At 37.2% G+C, this 18,591-nt stretch overlaps 1 protein-coding gene across 1 annotated transcript in view; it reads left to right on the top strand.

Annotated features, from left to right (window-relative positions):
• Positions 1 to 18,591, top strand: part of NEK11 (NIMA-related kinase 11) — a 104,681-nt gene that overhangs the window by 40,763 nt on the left and 45,327 nt on the right. Inside the window, exons 6-11 of the mRNA XM_009331255.1 lie at positions 5,185 to 5,334; positions 5,417 to 5,495; positions 6,005 to 6,094; positions 10,064 to 10,179; positions 12,270 to 12,363; positions 13,229 to 13,367. Of these exons, the coding sequence (XP_009329530.1) occupies positions 5,185 to 5,334; positions 5,417 to 5,495; positions 6,005 to 6,094; positions 10,064 to 10,179; positions 12,270 to 12,363; positions 13,229 to 13,367 (668 nt within the window). The remainder of the gene's footprint in view (positions 1 to 5,184; positions 5,335 to 5,416; positions 5,496 to 6,004; positions 6,095 to 10,063; positions 10,180 to 12,269; positions 12,364 to 13,228; positions 13,368 to 18,591) is intronic.

Genomic DNA, 18,591 nt, shown 5'->3' with positions numbered 1-18,591 from the left:
GCAGCCGAGCTGAGAGAGCGACTGGTTCAGGAGGCCAGGACGGGTGGAGGATTAGCAAGTGATGTGTGTGCGTGCAATTGGCAGTTGGGCCTCACTTTTACGTGAGAGCAGCGTGACCCAGAGGCACTGCAGTGCCGGGGTCCCTGGTGACCCTTCCTGGCCTTACGCACCGCGTGGTGGGACCGGCACTGGTGTTGGGGGTCGGCCGGCGTTCCCATGCCACCAGCGCTATGGCACTGCATTCCTGTGTCAAGCAAACTGAAGACTGTATGTGTCATTTTAAGGCATTTCTTAGGGTCGGAAAAGGTGAAGTCATGTGGTGGGACATGGTTGCAGTCTGCTTCTCTGGGACAGTGAGTATTTTATAATTTATAGAAAACAGAACGCAGAGGGAGCCGTGTGAAATAGCCAGTAGCCTGGTGGCTAAGATGGTCCCCGGTTTCTGGTCTGAATCAGACAGAGCAGGGACCTTGGTCTGAACCTCTGATGTCCAGGAGGAGCAGCTGGGTTATTTTCAAACCCTTCCAGCCAAAAGTTTCATCAAACCTCTGTGGCTGACAAAGCCTCCAGACTTCTTGTTTAACCTAAGTTCATGTTCCAATAAAACACCCTTTCCCTGGAAAATGCCTGACCATCTCTGTACTTACAGGGACACAACAAGTAGGACTCATCCCCTGTGATACAACCACACATGTTAGGTGTATATATTAGATCCTTTGGCCTTAGGCTAATTTAGATTACTAGTTCTTTTGTTTTACAAGGCATGCGTGGTTTTTATTTTGTTATTTGGGAGGGATTTTTTTAAGTATTTTTGGTAGGAAATAGTGGGTCAGAATCTACCCAGATGGTGTCAATGTCATCCAACTAAGACTGCTGAAGAATCATGGCAGAACAGGTCTCCCAACACCAACAAATGCCGATGGACACCCATCAGCAATGTTATTAAGAAAGCAATCAGAGATCCAGGGGGATTACATGAAAGTCTACCAACAAAGTAACAATTTTAATCAGCTTTTATTTCAGTCCATGCAGTGACTAAAAATCATCACTCCAGCCCAAACAGGCTTGGGCTTCCTGACATTAGGCGGAGAAGAATTGGCATCCTCTAACTCCCAGAACCATTTGAACAAAATGAAAACATTTATTTCCAGGGAAGAGTAAACTAAAAGGAGGTACTTAGTGCATTCAGGGCAGTTGTGACTACTCAGTAATGCATTAGGTGAGCGCTAACTTTTTATCTGAGGTTTTCTGAACAACAGGGATACCTTTGTACTTTCCATTAACTTCATGAAACCTAGAAAGCCCAAACTCACCAAGTAGGTCAATGATAACTCCTGCAAATGGTCCTAAAGCTAAAGGGTGCTGTTGTATCTTCCCCAGAGATCTTTTTTGTTCCAGAAAACTGGGATTCCCTTGGCACAAGGGCTTCCAACGAGTTTAGGTCCTGATTTTTTCATACTGGGAACTGAGCATCACTCTTGCCCATCCCAGCCAGAAACTATCTCCCTGTTCAGCTCCTGAATAACATTACCAAAATTTGCCTGCCACTAGCAGTTAGCCTGTATTGCACCTGCAGATTTTTGCAGGTTTTCTAACTGTGAGAGCTTGGGGTTTCTCAGATGAGACTCTGAAATCTGTACTGGCTGGGAGTCTGCCAAGGATCAGTACAGGTCCTCGAGTGTAAATATTGAGTGTCTGTCCATGCAGTGGCTATTGTAACTATATCATATTTTGTTTCTGAGCAGATGAGATAAAGTGTATGCAATCAGTTATCAGCAGTAACATTTCTCTCTTCTTTTAAAACCTATGAGCATATAAGGCAAACTCCATCCAGGTACTTTTCAAAGGATTTGTGCATAGTATATGTTATAAATTTTCTCAGAGGCAGAAATGACAACAGAAATAATTTAGTTGAAAAACAAATGCTTTTTTTCACTTAGAGACTTAGCAAATTCTTTACGAGAGAGGTATAAATAACTTCCTTTTTGTCTTCCAGAGACAAAGCAATGTCACGGTCACATTTAAATCCATTGTACTCTATGTCTTCCATCAAGTACTGTCAGATTTTGATAGATGTTTTGTCTGTACAATTTGGGTAAATTGGGCTTCCTACACCATGGATCTTGGGATTTTCATTTTAATTGTGCTTGCTTGTCTGTGCTTTTCTCCCAATTTGTCTTGTTCTTTAATATTAACAATCCAAAAAAGGATTTTTTTTTTTTTACTGCCAAATTTTATGTAGAATAGTTACCAAAAATAGCAGTAAAAGCAGTGAAGACCTAACAAGCAGTGGCTGAGAGAGTTGTGATGGTACATGTGTGCATGTACATATTCCTCATAGACTCTGGAGTCAGCAAATTCTTAAGACCTTCTGGCACAATCAGACTGAGAGATATAAGTCACAAAGGGATATGCATTTAGGTTATCTGGCTTTTGGAGTTTAATTTAAAAGCTAACTTGGATCTTACAGCCTTTGAAGGACTATAACATACAAAAGATCAGAAGATGTTAAAAGGACAGCAATGCTTATGTAAACAAGTATCACCAAAAACCTCAGGGAGGTTTCTCCTGAGAAGGGGAAGTTAGAGGTCTGTCAGTCGATATTGTAGAGAACACACTGAAGCCTGTCCAGATGCTCCATTTTATGATGTAATTGAGCATAAGTGGGTTCGATGTGAAATGGTCATACATCAGTTTTGCTGAAACGAAGTGCTGTTTAGGACCTTTGTCAAACCTATTCACAAACACAGGGAGCCGTCAAACCAACTGCTCTGGCTGGATAGCTCAATGACCATTGCAGAATTTTAAAACACCGGCAGTTATACAAGCTAAGATTATAAAAGTAATTAAATTATATGTTTGGGTCATGTGCAGATTGCTTACGGGAATCAGGAAGCAATTTTCTCTTGCTGAATATGCTCCTTACAAGATCCTTAGACCAGGACTGTAGAAACACAACTGAGAAATGTGGTCTTGAGGCAAAAGCTTGGCGGTAACTCCCTTGGGCAATCGCAGCTCAGTAGCTGTCCCTGGAAGAAATAATCTTGCTCTGGGACCTAGGGCAGCATTTCTCAGTTTAGGAGGTATTTATTTCATTTCAAAGAATTGTATCCTGCAGTAAAAACTTTATTCTTTTTCCTTCATTTTTCTTTTATTCTTTTTCCTTCATTTTTTTCTTTCATGGGACAGATGGGGTTTTCCCTGGGTAGCCTGTTCACGGCCCCGGCTGTAGCAGGATGCCCTGGGTGTTCTTTTCACCTTCCTCCAAAGCCTCAGGTGTAGTCAGAGTACTAAACTAGAATAATAAACGGGCTTCCCTGATGTGGCAAATCCTGTGCTCCTAATGGCTCATTAAGCAATTTCTAACTGCCAGAATCAAGCAGCCTCCAAAACAGATTGATTCTGCAAAAAACAGTTATAGTACAGTCTGGCAAGTTGGGATTTTCCTTCCTTTTTTCTTTCCTCTGGCTGGTTTCCATTTTTGTTTGATGCTTTCAGATGCCATGTGTGCAGGGTTTTTTTGTTGTTGTTTTTGTTTTGTTTTTCAGTATTTTCTCATGTAGTAATTATCTTGTTTCAGAGTTTGAACATACATCATAAACATAGATCATCATCTGTGTGTTACGGTTTATTGATTTTGGAAGTTTGAAAGCTGGTTGACAGTTAAATCTTTAAAAAACTAGGCAATTATTTATGTACCTCAGTAGTTGGTCTTTATGCAGTTGTTAGCAAAAATGTTCTGCTACTTGTTTTCACATACTGCTTTGAAAAGTACCAGTGAGAGAGCCCCCCTATTCTCTTTCCTCTTCCTTATTGGCATTGTATATAGAGCCTGGGTTTCAGCTTTAAAATTATTTGCTCTTGTTCTTTTATTGCCAGACAGACTGAATCAATTAGTCTTCTTTAACCAAAATGAATAATTGAAACTTTCAAAAGTTCAAAACAAGTTTGAAATTTGGTTTCAAAGATAATGTTTATACCCTTTTCAAATAAAGCCATTCACCTATACATACTTCTACTTATTATCACTATGCTTTATTTTCATACTGCTTCTGTAAATTATAAATACCACCATCAAATACTGCATTAAGAATAAAGTTGCGCTGATATTTAAGTTGATTACTTAGATAAGTCTGGTCCTGTAGCTGGCTCTCAGCAGCATTTTCTATGATCTTGATCAAGTCACTCGTCAGTGCCTCAGTTCTCCTGACTGCAAACTGGAGGTAACGCTGGGCATCTTTCAAAGCCTGGAAAGCTCAACTCCCCTATTTTTTAAAAAACATTTGTCAGACAGAACCCAGTTGAAATGCAAACTGTTACGAATAGTCATTATATAAATTATTATGAGAGTGTTTATGTTAAAATGTTCAACTTGGCGATCTTTTATGATCTCCATTAGGACTGGTGAATAAGAGCCTGGTAAATAAGGTGACAGTAAACCAGAGGCCCATTTAAAATTGTTTGTAATAGTTCCTCTTGTTTTTTAGTGATTTAAAACTGACGCTGGTTCTTAGCTAGGTCTCCAGACCTACATGTTCTTCTTTTCTTCTCCAAATAAAATTTCGAGGAAATTTAGTTTTAGATGTTGCAATGTGATGCTCTCGTCTAAAATTTGATATTTCTTTGAGTACAAACCAGTTTCATAATCTATTTTGAGTATGTGGCCAAATGAGTGAAATCACACCAGAAGACGCTCCTGTTATTTGAAACTGGCGTTATTGAATTTGAACTTGAATTGTAGCCTCAGTTTGTCGTCAGAAATTATTTTGCAAAACCAATTTAAACAAACCTATGTCCCAACACTACTGAACTATTTTCTCAGTCAGTCACTAATTGAAAAACTTCATTCTTAATTTAATGAGTAACCACTTAAGGTAGTTCATATAATAGGGTTTTACTTTATTTTTACATATATATTTATATATATACGAATGTCTATTTATATATGGAATTTAAGTTTGCACCTGCACTTATGGAAATAGAACGATGATTTCACCTGTTTATAAAGTTACTAATTTGTGATCTGAATAAAAATATTTCAGATGAAAAGGGTAACATGATAATGAAATATGCTATTTCCAGGAGAAAAGGGCATACAATTGTGATTTTACTTACTGTAATGTCACTATGCATGCTACTTTCAAAAATATTGTTTATACTATTCCTATTATTTTATTCTTCAAGGTCTCTGGGATGCATTTTATATGAGATGTGCTGTATGAACCATGCATTTGCTGGACACAATTTTTTGTCTGTTGTGTTAAAAATTGTAGAAGGTGATACACCTTCTCTTCCTGATAGATATCCAAGCAAACTGAATGCTGTGCTGTGCAGGTATGTTATTTTCTTGTTTAGCAGGTTTTTAAGTTAATTTGGAAAATTGCTTAATTATGACTTTTGTTTTTTAATGTTTCAGCATGCTAAATAAGAATCCTTCATTGAGACCAACAGCAGCAGAGATCCTAAAAATCCCTTATATTGATGAACAACTAAAGGTATATAAGAAAAAGCGATAGCTCTACACTTAGAGTTTGAGTATGTATTTTGCAAAAGCAGAATGGAGGTGGAGAAAATGTGTTGAGAAAAAATAATCACATAGCAGTTCATTAACCCAGGGGACTTTCAGAGCTAAATTACAAATATGACTGAGGTAGCGAGGCAGTGAGAGATGAAGCCCTTGTCACTTTACGTGCTGAATGTATCTCCCTTTACATGTTACGAGCAATAAGGAGAATGGGCATTTGTGTGTAACAAGTGCAGATCATTCAGGCCTGCGTACATATAATCTCTAAACTGTTCTGGTTAGTCACAGTTTTAATGAAAAACAGTGCATCTTGCTCTTTTGGTCCCTGCTTCAGCGTATATATTATTTGGCTTTCTAAGAAGGTGGGGAAGGAAACCGCCCAATCAGTTTTTACGTTCGGACTGTATTGGGTCATAGCTGAGGGGTCTGAATCACTTTAGCCTCAAGTGTTGATACCACTTCTATTTTATTTCCTTGCAGAATATACAGTACAAGTTCACAAACATGACTGTGAAGGACAAGGCACTTAACTGGCAGAAAGAAGCTGCTCCCATTTTTGATGCTGTGCAAGTATTTTTAAGTGTTTTATGGGCAGAAGTATATGAAATTATAGTGCTGCCAAATAATATCATGTTGTAAACATTTGTGTTAATCTCATAGTGCTTTATATTTAGAGGGACCCATTCCCCAGAAATACAGAAGAGCAACCACATTAGTGAGATGCATAATTAAGATTTAGGGGAAAAAAAAGAATTTGCAGATCAAATATTTTTATTATATAACTGTGTAAATTGCGCATGCATGTGTCGTATATGCATATGTTAATTTAGTACTAATTGGTATGTAAATTATGACCTTTGTCTTTACATTTTGAAGGTTTAGATAATCGTTTTAGTTATGTCATGATCATTTATAGTGCTGCTGTTTGTGTACCTACTAATTATTGAATGTGAAAGCTATGTTTCCAAAATGACACCAAACTAAAAGCGTATACACTTAAACTAATATTCAGCTAATACGTCTGTAGGATACTATTATATGTCTTGTAACTATAGTGAGAAATTAAGGCTAGCAATGTTTCTTGGCTCTTACATCAGTAGTGCCTTCGCACATGATCTCTCTTTTAGGCACCGAATATATATTAAATTGATTAATTGCATTAAATTACAGCGCTGCAATGATTAAAGCAAATGTCAGCAAGGGCAATTTAATTTTGCCTTTGTAAATTAGCTCTGCAGTTTCGATGGCATCTGGCCCTCCCCTTTGCTTCCTGTCCCTCAGTTTTCTGTATGTGGTTTTGCTCTGTTAGGAGCTAGCACGCTAAAAATCAGGAGTTTGTGATCCTGTGCAGACGCAATGGACATCCCTGTTTCTTGTTTCCTCTAAATAACTGTCAAGACTTTAACAGCTCTCTGAAATTTCTTTTGAATTATTAGGTAACAGCAATAAAGATGCCCATGCTCCAATCCAGAATTAGCAATGCCTTTGAGGCAATAGGCCTTTCCCCTTCGTTTTTTGTGACCTCTGCTCTCGGAGGGCACCCACAGTTTTGCAGCTGTGGTCACTTTGCAGATGCTGCTGATTCTTCTGCTTGCAAGCATTCCTTCAGGACAGGTGACCAACTTCAGCTTTTCCAGAGAAAGTATTATTTATTATCAGCAGTAGGAAGAAAGCGGAGCAAAGGCAGTGGAATTCAACACAGCAAAATGTTCTGTACATCTTTTTTAGCCAGTTTAACTACTGGGAGCGTATCTGTAAAGCTCTCATCTCTAGAAATTGTGGTTTGGGTTTCCACCCTGTCACTTCTGTTCTTGCTCTCTCTCATTGCCAGATGAGTCTCTGTCTTTATATCAGACCAAAGTTCCCTGTTCTCATATAAATAGGTACCTTTAGTATAAATAGGCTGTTGAACTTTGCAAGCATAGATGTAAAATGCAACAATAAATGATACAAGTATTGGCTAGTAACAACTATCTAATAAATAACAGCAAATGGAGCCGGCTGAGACAGCTGTCAAGTTTTTGGCCTTACTGTTCTGCGTGATTGCTTCTGCTAGAAATAACCCTTTGCTAGTATACTGGAAATATAAGAGTCAGACAGGTAGATATGCAATAGCCAGGAAATATTAGATGTATCTTTTGTCTATGGCTGCTGTATTCAAGTTGATTCAATTAACTCTGAGTGGCTTCCTGCCTATTCAAATTAAATATAGTTAACTGCAGAGATGTTCCTTAGAGATATACCTTAAATAGTTTTGGGGCACTGAAATCTTGCCCAAATATTATGCCAACTCTATCTGAATTATATTGAGTATTTAATGCTTATTGAAATATAAAGTATGAGAATCTTCAAGAAACTTTTAATCCATGCCTTTATTTTGTGGGTACAAGATGTCAAATTATCTGTATGCACCAAAAGATTGTAGGTGCTTTGAGGAAGCAGTATTTTTACCTACAAAATATATACCCAGACTTCAAATATCCCCATGCTTCTAGAAAAGACTGATAAAACCACTTTCTATTATTTGTAACATATACTATGTTCCATACCTGATCCATTGTCGTTAATTTGAATATATTCTCATCACCTTGCAAATGGACATCATATATTGACAGAGCTAGCATATGGGGAGGACATGAATGCGTATCCCAGAGTCTATAACTATTCTTGTTCAAAAGTAAGTCTGTAGTCTCTAAGAGAAAGAGCAAGTTCTAACTACAAACATCATGTTCTTACACTTTTGTTAAAAGAAAATAGAAAGTCACCTGCTTCTGTACAGAGTTTTAGAGCTCCTAAAAACTGTGGAGCAATGGATAGCAACTGTTTTTGCTTGAGCATTGAAATTTACCTTGAGGTTTTCAAATTCAGGGCATCAATTTGAGAAAAAAATCCTAGGAGAAGCTAAAATAGCTATAAAGTTTCTTCAAATGTGCTGCAGTCTGATTCTTTTTGGCTAAATGTTTGGAATATGCATAAAGTCATAATCTTATTATGACTTTCATTGTATTTATGAGAACATTAGCGGTCTGTATTGCTACTGGTAAGCAAAATGCCAGATAATTTCTGCAATCCCAGATCTAAAGAGGTAGGTAAAATGAAATAAAAATACCTGAAAAATGGTAGACAGCAGAAAAGTGGAGGAGAAATAATTTAAACATAGTGAGTTTCCCACATCTGCTGTAATGTAGCAATACTCTAGTCTGAGCCAGTGTACAAGGAGCTGCTTGTTATGGTGTCCTCCCCAGTCATTGCTACTTTATATTTATGATTTTTTTTCTCACCAGGAATTATTTTTGCCATGTATAGTTGAATCTAATTTCTTCTAGTAAAGGCCTCTAATGGCTTACTTTCTTCCAGTCCCATGCAAATCATAAATTTTAAATATTTAAGTGAGCATAAAGCTGTACAAGTTCAGTTTCGACTTGGATGAAAAATGGCTTTTTTTCCCAAGAGGTTCTTATAATTTAAATTAAAGTTTTTTACAGGGGACAAGAAATATGTCTACATTATTCATACTTGAAGAGTTAGTTCCATTCTTATGAATAATTGAACTCTTCTTGTCTTTGTCCTTAGTCTTTCATATTTCACACTAATATTCATATCTTTACACTATTTCCCTCTATAGTCAACATTTGAAAAGCATAACGAAAACTTCTCTTCTCATTTATTAAAATCCTGATTTCAAAATGATAGTCCAGAAGGAGTGTTGCAATTTGTATGGTTACAAAACTGGGCTCTTCTATGATCAGAAGCGAATTTATCTCATAAAGGCAAAAATAGTCATTTGAAATGAATACTTGATATCATAAATATAAACAATAGAAAAATCTGGTGTAAGTGAAATATGACTGCCAAGGCATTGCAAACTATGGTTTAATTTTTGTAATTACTGTAGGATGTGAGATAAAAATCTGAGTTTAATATCCTTTTTCTAGTATAGGAGTACTATTGTGTTGATAAATACAGCTGAGATACATACATCAATAATTCATGCTCAGCTTTCAGAGATGGTCTATGGAGACCATTTTACCGGTGAATTGTTATTATTGATTAGGACCAGAAATTCAAGAGGACAATGTGATAATTATATCTGTCATTAAAAACATATTAATACTCTCTTTTATTCTAGACAGCTTGTAACAATCAATGTAAAATGTATGGGTGATATTGCTTTTTTCTGTGGTTCTCGTTTAAAGACTGCCTTTGTACTTGGAATATGCTCAATAATGAAGCCTGTCAGGGTAAATATTTCGCTGTGCTTCAACATTTATTCTTCTAAGGAGCTGAGTTTACCTTTTTCCATTCTCACCTGAAATGCCTGAAATGGTTCACGTTCTTCATGAATCTAAGTCTAAGTTTAAGTATTTAAATTTAAAAGACGCGTTTGCTTTCCAAACTAAAGTCTATTTAGTCTGTTATAGTACCTGTGACTTTCTAATTATTCCATTTGAAATGTCAGTATGTTTCAATATCAAATCAAAATACTGATATTTACATTTTTATATGACGACGGGCTTGCATGAATTCAATTTCAGGCAGAGGAAAGTTCATTTACAAACTCTGCAGGAACTGTCTGAAGTACAGAAAATGACACCACGGGAACGGATGAGGCTGAGGAAGTTAAATGCTGCAGATGAGAAAGCAAAGAAGTTGAAGTAAGTTGAGCATAACGTTAGCATCGTGCCCTAACCATGCAGTTTTCCTTATCCAACAGTCTAACGAGAGAGTTAGAACTGTCAAGGTAAAAATAAAAATAGAAAGGGTCTTCAGCTGCTCAAAGTGAATGGGGATTTTGGATGAGTTAAATCACAGTTATTATTTATGTAGGAAAAAAACAGTCAGAACATTAGCCCAAAACTGGTACTTTGAGCGCTGTGTTTCTGGTTAAATAAGTATATACGTGATTTTTACATGTTACAATAGGAGATTTTTTTTGACAACTTGTCATTTTAAGGATTGCACAGTCTGAGGAGTTGGACATTTAGTTACAATCCAGCTTTTGCCAATTGTTTTGGCCTAAGAAATTTGCCAATAGAAGTTAATAGCTCAGAGGATAGTCTTATTAAATGATCAAACGGGGAGAATGGACATGTTAGAAAGGCTTTATGATTCATGTTTTTTTAATTAAGTGAGTGAGACATAATAAAAGGGGGGATTTGAAGGAGAATAAGTACCATTTCTGAGTGGAATATGAGAAACAGCTGGAAAGCTATGTGTGTATGCATGGATTCCTTTTTTAAATAAAAAGAAGAATATACTGTTTTGATGACATGCTTGAGTTTTTCCCAGTTAAAAATATTCAAAGTTTTATTTGGTATGAATGGAAGTCAGAAAAGCACCACATTCATTTTTAATTAATTTTTAATGCTTTCTTCAAAAGCATTTTGCAAAGTGCAATGTAAATTAACAAATGTTTACTCAGTTATTTATAGAGGCTAATAGAGGGAATAATTATTTTTGATCATGAGAATCAGCATCTTAACCCTGTCGTGCCAAAGCAAGTTAGCAATTCAGTAAGGCAATGATGTCCTAGTACAGAAAATATTGCGAGGGGACATGAAGTCTGAATTTATGGCCTCAGAAACTCTGCAGCTACATATACCTGCAAGTCAACAGCAATTGCAGTTGAGTGAAAACGCTCAGTAAAATCACGTCCTAGCATTACTTGTGCCAACTTCTGATGCCCATATCCAAAGGCTATAAACAAAAAACTAAAGGCCTTCATCTCCTTTTGGAAAATATGTCTTATCAGCTTGTATGTCTGATGCTTACCATTGCATTTGGCACTGGAGATGGTATGTAAATTTATTCTCATTTAAAAAAAATCTCCTTGAATTGAAACCACTGTATAAATTTAGCGCTTCTGCATGGTGTTTTCAATAATATGGTAGGCCAATTTTTGTACTTATATGAAATTCATAAACAGGAAGTCTGTCCCTTTCACTTTTTTGAAAAGGATGGCGATTAGGAAATAATACTAATTGCTGGATAGTTCTAGTTTGCTTTTCATTTTCTTTACTTTCTTGCACTTTAGTGTTTTCTATTTAGATTTTCATGTTTTTTTTCCCAGCAACAAAATTAAATAGATTTATTTTGTAATATAAAGGCAACAAATTAATCTTCAAATCTTGTTCTCAGTCATGAATCTTTAAAATGGATCTATGTTCAGCTCTGGGTTATTGCCGGCTCACTCTCGCTGAAAGTATTTGAAACAGTGCAAAACCAGTACCTTCTCAGACTGGAGATCTGCTTTCAGCAGTACAAATCTAGAGATGGATGGGAAGGGAATATAGTAATGGAAACTGGAAGAGCTGCTTAACGTAGCACCTGGTTTAAGGAGTCCCGTACAGAAAAACGCAGTTACCAACTCTCCCCAGGTGAAGCGTTCATAGCATGCAAGTGTGGCGTACCTGCCTTTGGCTGAAAGGTCCCTGGACTACATGGTGGAATAAAGTCCAAAGTATTTAAGATCTTTGGAAGAAACAAAAAAGTCTGGGACTAATAATCTACTATTTCTCAATTATATTATGCAAGTTGTGAAAGAAAAATATAATAGTGTTTGGAAATAAGGCCTGAAATCTACTTGTGAGTTCACTAAAACTAACCTCACCTTCGGTAGATGCCATGAACTTTTGGCACCGTGGGAGTCTAATTATGGAATTTGTTTTTCCACATCTACTTTTAGAAGATCCCTTTGTGTGGTCCCTGATATCACATCCTAAACACAAGTATTCTGTATTTACAGACAGCTGGCAGAAGAAAAATATCAAGAAAATATCAAAAGAATGCAAGAATTGAGGTCCCGTAATTTTCAGCAGCTGAATGTCAATGTCCTGCATGTAAGTATGGGCTGTTGTTTCGGAGGCCTCATTTATGCACATGCAGAGTACACCACTTTTCTGTTTTCCGTGCGCTTTCTTTAGCACTAGAGGCACAGTCCTGTTCTAAGACTAATAATTTGGAAGTGCATCAAAGTCTGGACTGCTTAGCTGAACCTGTGGATCTGTGGTGAGGAAAAGAGCATTCAGTTATTCAGATATGGTTCAACAAACTCTCTATTCATTGCACAATTTTCTTTTGTTTTGTCACTCTTAAATCTAAATCTGCTCTCTGAAATGTACTTACTGACAGTCTGCGTGACATCAGATTTCAAAATACATTCATTTTCAAGATAAGTTTAGAATTTTAATCCTTTAAACACTCTAATTTGGCATGGCTGTGGGTTCTTTTCATTTGATTAGTTAAGAATATTAACATTTCAACTGGCTTTTTAGTAAGAATGAAGTCTTGGAATGACTCCCAGTGTAAGCTGTCCTTTGCTTTTAAGCTATCTGCAACACTAGATAGGCCTGTCCAATTCTAGCACTACCTCTTATCATAGAGGGAACAGTGTCAGTTTGGAAATAGCCAGTGAAATCATCACAGAAACAATGAGGTTTTGGTTAGTGCTTTGTCTTCTACCTTTTCTTTCGCATGCGGTCTAGTTTCTATTTCCCATTGTGTCTGGAGAAAAAAAATATGTTAAATCTGTCTCTGCTTATGGCTGAGTCACTGCTGATCATTTATAAAAAAGTTAGGATTTTTTTTTTAGTGTTTGCCTTATACAAGTCCCAGCAGTTGTGTAGATCAGGGCTACCATTGTATTGTGGTCCCGCTGAAAGCTCTGACTGCATCTGTTTCTCCATGCTGCTTTATTCGACTAAGGAATCCGATGAGCAGACTTCAAAACCCCTAATTCATTCTCAGCCAGTCACCACATGCGACTGTGTGTCCATAGGACATGACGAACCAAGTGGAAATGAGACATCAAGTCAACTCCGCATGTCTGAACTTACAGACCACGGTAAGAATTAAAAATTTTATATTGAAATGAAACTTCCTATGAACAAAGCAAGATTTGATTTTGTCCCTTGTAGTTAATTTATGGCAGGGAAACTGCAGTATAAAAAGTGGTCAGATTTATTAATTTGTCAAAAAAATTACAAAGAGAGAAGGAAAATAATCTAGGTGGATGTATGTACAGCAGACGTACAGCAAGGTCTGTGTTCCCAGAGTTTGAGTGACCTGTGAGCAGCAATGGAGGTGAACGCACCTTCTCCAAATGAGATGCTCAGTTAGAAGGAAATAGCTTTAACTTTGCACATATGAAATGACTGGTGTTAGAAAAGCATTTCCTAAATTATATCTCCAGTGCAAAACTGAGTACAAGAATTCAGAGTGTTTGCACCTTTGGTACACTTTGATGCCATTTTCTTTATCTATAACAATGAGAGAAGCAGATAGAAACTCTAAACTGTGTTTATCTATACTGTCCTCAAATACTTAGCGACTGTCTAGAGGGCATGAAGTACTATATAACATGTACTTTTGTGTAGATAGATGAACAAATAGTCAAGCTTTTCAAAAAGAGTCAGACTGTGGAAATGTGCTTAGTGAGGAAAATATTTTTAAGAGCACATTTATATGTTTTTTTCCTACAGTGTTCTGGAATAGTGTCATACTCTGAAATATTTAAGGATCATTGTGTAAGCACTATTATCGTGAAAGATTTTTAATCAGGTTAGAATCTTGCAAGTATGCATTAATATGCTTTTAAGTATGAAAACTACTTTTCTCTAATAGCTCTGCCTTTTAGTGTTGATTTATGTATGTCTGTGAAGGTATACACCATTAAATTAAAGGCATCAAAATCAGTTTGTTTGTGGTGGAGGTGGGGATTTTTAATAGCAAATGGCTTTTTTCTTTCAGCGTAGCCTCATTTACATCTACGTTGTTGGCTTGCTATGTCTCAGTATAAGGAGGGATGACCCGCGTGGGAGAGAACCCAGCTGCTAGAAATACATCCTGGGGGTAGGGTGGGGAAGCTTGCAAATAAAGGACCAAGAGAAAGCAGTAAATGTGGGTAGGAGCTGTACTGGGGGAAGCGTACAAAGATACTTAAATAGAAACAGAACAACATGCATGAAAGGAAAGAAACTGATGTTTCTGCCTTTAGAGGTCATTAAGCTGTTAAACTATAATGACAGAAATTAGATGCATTTATATCTGTGATGCAAAAGTTGAGTCAATCCATTGTACAAAACTGAATGCATGTTTAATTGCTTTTGCCAGAGTCTCTGATATTGAAGTGGTGGGTTCATGAGAAAAAAGAGTTATGGATAAGCAAGATAAATCGTGTGGTTTCTTTTCTTCGCTTTGTGAATACCTTGTTATTCCTGAAGCTGATGTCAAAGCTGTTACTTACTCTATTCAGTATTCATACTCTTCTTTTCTTTAAACATTTCAGTGCAACCATGCATGTCCTACGTGTCTAATTATTAGTTATTAATGGCACCTTTGTATTTGAAAATGTAGAAACAGTTCCAGCTATTGATTTTTCAATAGAATTTGGTTCTTGATCAATGGGCTATACAACAGAAAAAACAATAAAACTAGAAGCAAGGCTATAAAATGGTTTTATAAAGTTGTCTTACATGTTAATAAATCTTGCTAACCCATACTAGGTTAGCAGAAGTTAGACTACGAATACCAGACTACCAAGCTCCCTAGCTAAAAACAGTTGAGGAAGGGGAGAAAGGCAGGAAGGAGACAGAGTCTGTTCATGAACACCAGGGAGGCTCAGCAGCAGAGTTACTTCAGGGCAGACCTAGAAAATCCTCTCAGGAATGGGAAAAGCTGGTGGGGAACACTAGGGATAGTATCCTAATCCTAACAGGTAGGGAGGAAAGTTCAAACTATCTTTGGCTTATATCCTGCAGTCCTTAAAAAAATTTGCAACATGAACAGGAGAGAAGAGCAGGGCTTGAAGGTTTGAAAGACCAGTCTCTTAAAGGGTTAGAGAGAGGCATCGAGAATAAAACACCTTACGCTCTGCTTTCACTGAAAATTATCTAAAGCGTTATGAAACACAGTTGCATGTCATTGGGGAAGGCATCAAATACAAAGCTCAAGGCTTAGCTTTAGCTGGTAGATTTAAAAACCATGGCATCTCGATCCAATTTTAGCAGTGGTAGTTACATTTACTGAAAGTTGGGAAAAACAAGACAGATAAATGAAAATCATTATGACAGTTTGGGGTTTTGGACTTCACGGTGGATGAGTTTCAGCAATGTCAAAAACATTTAAATGCTGTAGACTTCCCTGAGAAGTTTAAGCTTCTCTCCATGTTTATTTTATGTAATATGCAATGATCTTCTGAACATTTTTCATTCTAATTAGCACCCCTGTGCACTTGAGGAACATGCAAAAGAGTTGCCTGAAACCAAAAATTGCTGACCAATTTGTTAGTCTTCAAGCAGGTTTTAATTTTTGGAGTATGAAAGAGATCTGAGTGGACCCTGTGCTTTTGATGTTGAGATGAACTCTAGGTTCATCTAGATTGTTGACAGCTGGTACAAGTTCTTCAGAAACTTAAAGGAATAATCCGATTCTTATTCTCAGAGAGAAATGCTGCAGGCAATGTAAGTACTATTTTTTAACAATAAAATTCAGTTAGTTCTTCAACACCATGTACCTTACTGTGCTATCCAGCTATACTATGCAGATTTATTCTTTTCTCGTAGAGACTGGGAACACTGCTGAGTTCTGTGGGACTGACTGAGAGCATGGCTTTTAAATCTGACTGATCAGATGTCACTTGCTAAGCCAGACCAGCTTGCGATGGCTGGTACATCTTGGCACGCTGTCACCTTTCTCCCTGTTCACTTCTGGGATTCTGGGCACATGTTCTGCAGCATCCTCCATGCCTCAGCAGAAAATGAAGAACTTGGGGAGGGGGAGAGATCAAAGAAACATGAGCTTTTGCAGACAGAAATCACTTTGAAAATCATCTGTGCTTGCATTACTTAAGCTCAAGAAGAAAGGGATCCAGTTTTAACCTGGGAGTGGGCAGCAGTGAAAAATTATGTGAATAGCAAGTTATGCTATTTTTGTTGTAATGAGTCAAGAGAGGAAGCTGTGCCTTAAGCACACATATTCCAGAGCCATTATCTTGCCTCCTGTTGGTGCTCTGCTAGAAAGTGTTTGTTGCCCAATCCCACCAATTTCTCACCATTTGCTTCTGTTCCATGGAAAGAGTCCAAGCTTCAATTTGACCACCAAGTCTGGACTGTGGCTGCCATATGCATCTGCTCACACTGCCCCTTTCCTAAAGAATTTGACCTGTTTTATACACTCTGGAAAGTTCCCCCTGCTTCTCTGCCTCGAAAGCTGTTCCTGGGCCAAAATATTGCAGTGCTTGTGAACCTTTTTACTTCTGGCTGTTTCATGCCAACAATTTTAAGATGCATTGCCTTATTGCCTTGCAGCTTAAGTAGTTCTCTTCCTTCCTTTGCTCATTCTCCTCATGTTTTTATAGGCAGCAGTAATATCCTTCTGTGTAATACCTCTATGTAATACTTCTGTATTATTCATACATTGTAACACTGGTCACTTCCTTATTCCTTCCTTAAGATGCTTCCAAGCTGTTATATCTCCCAATTTACAATAGATTATTTTGGTTTTAATGCTTAAAGTCATGACCCTATTCTTTGAATTTTCTCCTTTTCCATTTTTCCAGTTCTCAGGGTCACCCAGTGTATGTTGTTATAATATCCTGGCCCTGCTTTGTATTGGTGATGCGCTCCAGCTTAGCTTCTGGAAAGCAGCACTGTGCATACTAACTCCAGCAGAGCAGACCTCTCCCTGGCCGGCTGTGCAGCGCTGCTCTCAGTTACCCAGCGGCGTGTTGCTTCTGCGCCCTTCCCACCCTCCTCGTGGTCAGCACGCTTGCCGCGATGGGAAGCTTTTGAAGAGCTGCTCTGCTGTGCTGGCCGAGCTTGCAGGGAAATCAAGTGTCCTTTCCTAAAACATCAGCCTATATGGTTAGAAGAACTCATAACCACACAAGCACGGGGCATCCTCTTGGCGTGCAGCGCCAGCAGGATAAGTAGGCAGGCACACGGGGTTATTAAGGAATATCTCTGTAAATCTTCAGGTTCTGGGACTTTGTCTCTCCAGTTCCTTGATTTAGCTGCATTTTGCATGCACGCTAGAGCAAAGGATTCTTCTGGTTTGGCTATTACTTCTCTCCACACTGCAGATCTTCCAAGAGTCATGGCAGGTGGGTAGGTAACATACCTTGCAATAGTGAAGGTTTAAAAACATGCTTTAAATTTCTGTTTCTCTTAAGTTACTATAATGTTTCTTAACAGTTTTGCATCTTTACTCATACAATCTGTAGCAAAAAATGTTCCCTTTATTTGTAAAAAGACAAGCAACAGAGTTGCTAAGAAAGAGTCAGCTAGAGAAAATACTTTTATAATTATTATTAACCATATGAAGTAAATGGCTGAAGTGGTATGTTGCGTATATCATTAGAATGGTATATACTCTTACTGTATTTTTTCAGCTAATTGGACCACTAACGTGTTCCTTGGAAATGTAAACCTTTGTAAATAGAAACCAATGAAAAATGGGTTTACTCATTTGCAACTATTTTATGTAATAATTTTAAACTGCATTAAATCTTTTAGATTTGTTAATTGGAAACAAAAGTTAAAAGAAATTATATTTTTATAATGAAATATTTATGGAAAGATATTTTATAGTTGTGTTTAATATTCATTGGAAAATGTTGATGTCTCCATCTTATGGGTCTAGGAATTTATGGAACTGTCATCGAACAAATAATTTAAAACTATGGTGGACAGAGCAGTTAAGAATATATTGTGCTGCCGGGAACGGTTTTACTTTACTAGAGATATCTTCATGGCTTTTCCATCTCCAGTTTCTCCAAGTACAAGCAAGAGACAAAAGAGCAGAAGTTAGTTCCATACTGAGATTGTACTCAGAGACACTGAGCTACTGTCAGTGTTAAATACAAATATTTGTGTGTCGAAAATATATATGTGTATCTGTACACTTCATTTATTTTCAAGGAATAGTGTAAAATTGCTAATGATTAATAACTAAATTCCCTTTGTATTTTGATTTGGATTTTTTCTTTTCTGCTACATTTCTGCAGCTCATTTTATCGATTAATTATTTCTGAATATTAAAAAGTATATTTTGCAAATCATGGCAACGAA

The sequence above is a fragment of the Pygoscelis adeliae genome, unplaced genomic scaffold (assembly GCF_000699105.1).
Source record: "Pygoscelis adeliae isolate BGI_AS28 unplaced genomic scaffold, ASM69910v1 Scaffold99, whole genome shotgun sequence".
Classification (NCBI taxonomy): Eukaryota; Metazoa; Chordata; class Aves; order Sphenisciformes; family Spheniscidae; genus Pygoscelis; species Pygoscelis adeliae.
The sequence above is the reverse complement of the archived record's forward strand: the minus strand, read 5'-3'. Positions and strand labels throughout refer to the sequence as shown.